Source organism: Atta colombica, unplaced genomic scaffold, assembly GCF_001594045.1.
Source record: "Atta colombica isolate Treedump-2 unplaced genomic scaffold, Acol1.0 scaffold261, whole genome shotgun sequence".
Classification (NCBI taxonomy): Eukaryota; Metazoa; Arthropoda; class Insecta; order Hymenoptera; family Formicidae; genus Atta; species Atta colombica.
This window is the reverse complement of record NW_017259361.1, coordinates 1060072-1064764: the sequence shown is the minus strand read 5'-3', so window position 1 is coordinate 1064764 and position 4693 is coordinate 1060072. Positions and strand designations below refer to the sequence as shown.

The 4693-nt window shown below is 26.4% G+C and overlaps 1 protein-coding gene across 1 annotated transcript; it reads right to left on the bottom strand.

Annotated features, from left to right (window-relative positions):
* Positions 1–979: 979 nt before the first annotated feature.
* LOC108689199 (ubiquinone biosynthesis O-methyltransferase-like) lies at positions 980–3221 on the bottom strand. The gene is made up of 4 exons (XM_018195865.1): positions 3080–3221; positions 2055–2535; positions 1446–1626; positions 980–1285 (listed from the first exon to the last, which is right to left on the bottom strand). The coding sequence occupies exons 1-4, from the start codon at positions 3139–3141 to the stop codon at positions 1158–1160; spliced, it is 852 nt and encodes a 283-aa protein (XP_018051354.1). The 5' UTR covers positions 3142–3221; the 3' UTR covers positions 980–1157.
* Positions 3222–4693: the final 1472 nt, after the last annotated feature.

Here is a 4693-nt window from a genome sequence, read left to right as displayed (position 1 = left end):
TTTATTTCTGGCTTTAGTATATAGCTATTTTAGCACATGTGTAATATGACTATATTTATAATATAAAGTATAATATAAGAAATATTATCTTATATAAAATATGGAATATATTTCATAAATTTTACTTTTTGATTATCTTACATTAACACTTTCCTAGTAAAAATATTTTAATGGTTAAAATTTGTAAGTAATTATAAGAAATTATGAGAAATTTTTCAGATTTTACACATATTTGCATGTAAAATACAGATGACTCTACAATGCGTAACATAAATTTAGAAGATATTTAAATTTAAATAATTTTGAAATTTTATAATTTTGAATACTAATGATATTAAAAAGCAAACCGATACATTATATTTTACAATACATATTGGGTTAAATAAAATGAAGATAAACGGAAACAAAGAAAGAAAGAAGAACATATATTTGAATTTATTTCTGCAAGATATAATAAATCAATGATTTATAATTTTTGAATATTTGTTTTTACACAAAATGAATATTTTTATCGAAATTTAAAGTGGATTACATATAAATACTTACCTTATGATAGATAACTTGTGATTATAACAAGGACACAATACATCAAACGCATACTGTGCTTTTATGTTGTTTATTTCACATATTTCTAAGATTAGCACTGTAAACCACATGACCATTGGCTGCGTTCAACAGAGAAAACTAATCAGTTTCTAGCGCTTAATGATTCTTCAACATGATTGGTTCTTGTTTTTAGTTCTTCGCTGAATCTAAATGTAGGAACTAATTATAAAGAATTACTAAGTGCTAACTGATTAATTCCTTTGGCTTCCTAAAGATAGCCATTGATAAGTATTTTCTAGAGCGCGAAATATGAAGATTAAACTGTGAACAGTTATATAAAAAATATAAAAATATTAATATATATCAATCCTTTCGCTGTTGAAAGTTTGATGTAGGTAGACGCTCAGCATAAAAAATATTTAAACAAAAACAAAATCAATATAATATTTAATTTTTAAACAATATAATTTTTTGCTGACAAGTGCCGAGCATCCTAAAGGCATGTTTGACTTATTCTATTAGCACATATATAGTATCAATTATATTACAATCGATAAATGATAAAAATATATAATTCTGTATAATAACAAAAAAGTTGCATGTTCCGAAAACTATATGCTAGCTTTTTTTTGCTTGATTGCATGAAGGCAATAAAAGATTGCTGTACATGACGACGAAGACCACTGTTTTAACAATGGATTAAATTTTAATCCATGAATTAATCTCGTTCTGCATCCATCTTTTAAAAAAAGTTTAAACAATTATGACACAATGTAAAAGCGCTTACATGTAATTATTTACAAAATTATTTTAATTATACAGATATCTTTATAAAATAAAATATCTTTTTCATAATGTTTTGATAATTTTCATTAGATAATAGCGGAGATAAAACTTACAACCATCCAATATATGTTGAACTTCGTGTGGTGTGATAAATTTATTCCAATCATGAGTACCAAAAGTTATTTTTTTGAAAATGTATTCTGCTGCTACAATAACGAATAACCAAGATGCTACAGTTCTATTTTCTGTTGTTATAAAAATCGATCCTCCAGGTTTTAAAATTTCCACACATTTCTGTAAAGAATATTCATAAAATATTTAATTTTATGTTTTAATTCAATAATTTTTATAACCTTTATTATAATACAGGGTGTTTCAGAAATAGGTGACCAAACTTTATTGTGTTCTACTGTCTTTAAAGATGAAAAAATGTCAAAGATCTGGAAATTCTTCCTTTTTGAGATATTTTAACTATGCAACGTTTAGAGAAAAATTTTAGTTTCTATCTACGATAGTCGATAAGCTGTCTTCGATAACAGTATCACTTGCTCTATTACAATATTTACTTCATGTGATATTTATTCAATCTGTGCAAACAGTGCTATATTTATATCATCTTTTTTCATCGTTAAGGATGTATGACAGTAGAATATGATACCAAAATTTGGCCACTTATTTTTAGGACATCCTTTATGTCCTATACCTTTAAAATGTACCTATACCTTTAAAAATAGTTGCACATCTGCTACATGCTCCAAGACCTCAGATGCCACAACAGCATCGTACGATTCCTTCTCCTTTTGAGAGAAATCTTCCACAGTTGTTTGAATATAGTTCACTCTCTCTGATATATTAGGATCCAATTTTGCATGCTCTTTTGCAATATTTATTAAATCTGTCGATGCATCTATTCCGGTTACTTGTGCTCCTATTCTAGCTAAACGCTCAGTCAATATACCTCCGCCACAACCAACATCTACAATCTTGAGTCCTTCCAATGGAAGTACTGCATTCTGCATTTGGACTCCGGCATTTGCCAATCCATTCCTCACAAATTTTATTCTGACCGGAGCATATAAATGAAGGTAAATCAACTGGCTGTTCTCATTCCACCAGTCATTTTTTAAAACAGAGTGATGTTCAATATCCTTAGGATCCACTGTCGACAATTGTTTGACAATTTTATAGTTACATTCCGATAATCTGCAATGAGTAATCAATCCTTATTTTCTTATACAAATATTTTTATATATTTATATAACCTAAATTAAATAAGACATTGATATTCCCTTAATGGAAACTTCTTGTGACATATTATTAAAAAAATTTTTCATATTTTAAATTTATAAAGATTTTTAATAACAATATATTTTGAACTTTTTCAGATTTTATGTTTTCTTCAGAAATTATAAATTGAGAAATTTTCATAATTTATATATATAAAAAATTCTAGAAAAGATATAAACTTTTTCAGTATTTCAGAAGTGTTCCAATTTATAAAAGTCTGAACAATTTTTTATGAAATTACAAAAATAAATAGAAATTCTTAAATTTATACAGAAATTCTAAAAAATTACATAAAAATTTTTAAGAAAAACTTTTACCAGTCCATCTATATAAGATAAAAAATATAGCAAAGTAAAACAAAATAAATTTACTAAAAAAAAAAAGAAAACAACTTAGGATCTATATCATATTATTAGATTATATTAGGTTATATTATAAAATACATAATTAGATATCACACCTGTTTCGTAAAATACTTCTTGATGATCCAAAAGTATATTTAAGAACGTTCCAAGTCGTCATGTTTGATCACAATTGTATTTATAGCCTAACAGCAAATTACATCAAGAATTATCCAACAAATAACAAGAAATACAGCGAGATATATCTGAAAAATATCATTTCTTTTTTTTAATTTTGCTAAGAAATTGAAATAATTGGATATAACATATAAAAAGATAGAGAAATGAAATAAAGTTATCTCAACAAAAGAATAAAACATAATTTGAAAAACATAAATTTTATTTTATACGAACATTAAACTCCATCAACTACTTATCATTGATTTTATTAACTTAATTAAAAATAATTTTACTTAGGATTTAATATATTAAAAAAACATTAAAAATTATGCAAGATATTATAATACATTAGATATAAAAAATATATGCTGTTTCTCTCAACGGCTCGTAGTGTAAACTATCGAAAATTTCAGAATGATGGGTTAAACTCAATACCGAAATCAGCTTCGTAGTCAAAGTATTAAATTCAATTATGTTTCACTATGATGTTTCTAACTTCTAACACAATCTAATACTGCGATCGGTAACACAACAGAATAGCGGCAGAGTAATGATAAATTGTGCGTTGTATGTAGCAAATAAGAAGCTAAGTCTGTCAATCTGCCATGTTTTATTGGTCATATCAGATCTGTAATTTTTTTGTTGATAAAAATTTAGCAATATTTGGTAAAAATCTGAAATTATCTACTTTAATCTCATCACTTTAGAAATCGATGAAATTGAGCTTATTTAGGATGTTTTTGTCCAAAACAAACGAATCTGGCTAAGAAAAGCATCGCGAACCGAGATATTAATTAAAGACTATTAATTATTACTGACTATTATTGAGAATTATTGATTACTGAGAATTATTGATAATTGAGGTTAGGAAATCTGTCAGCCAGAAATACTGCGAAGCCAGTGGACGCATGCAGTCACATTTTCATGTTCTAATGACCATATGTGCATACGTTTTTAGTATTTCTTGCTATTGTAGTGAAATTTAAACTCAACATTTCGAAGCAAGTAAAATACTGCTCTCCTCTTGCTATGTATGAAAAACATTAAAATTGTAAATTCATGTGGAATCGTTCATGGGTTTATAAGTTTGCACAAAGAAGAGGAAAGAAAGATATAAAAGAGAGGATACACATTTTGAGTGTTAATGCTAATAGCTCTAAACAGTTTAAACTGTCCTAAGTGCCTCTAAAGCCTATTCTACAAATTCTGTGTTTTTTGTTTTCTTACTTTTTACTATTTTTTAAGCCTGCTCTTCCCAAATGTGCTCTTCCCAGCAAAGAGAATGGATTAAAATGGATTAAAATTTTTTTAATGCGTTTTTATAATTTTTAATGCACTTTAAATCCATGAAAATGGATTGAATGGATTGAAATAAATTAGATCCGAGCTAGTTTAATATTCGAAAAAAAAATACATTCTTATTTAAGGGTTATAAATTTTATTCCTAACATTTATGATACTTATACCTGAAATTAACTACTTGAAATTGGTAATAAAAAAATGCACTTTAGTAGGATTCGAATCTTGATAAAAATGTTATCATTTAACAGAAA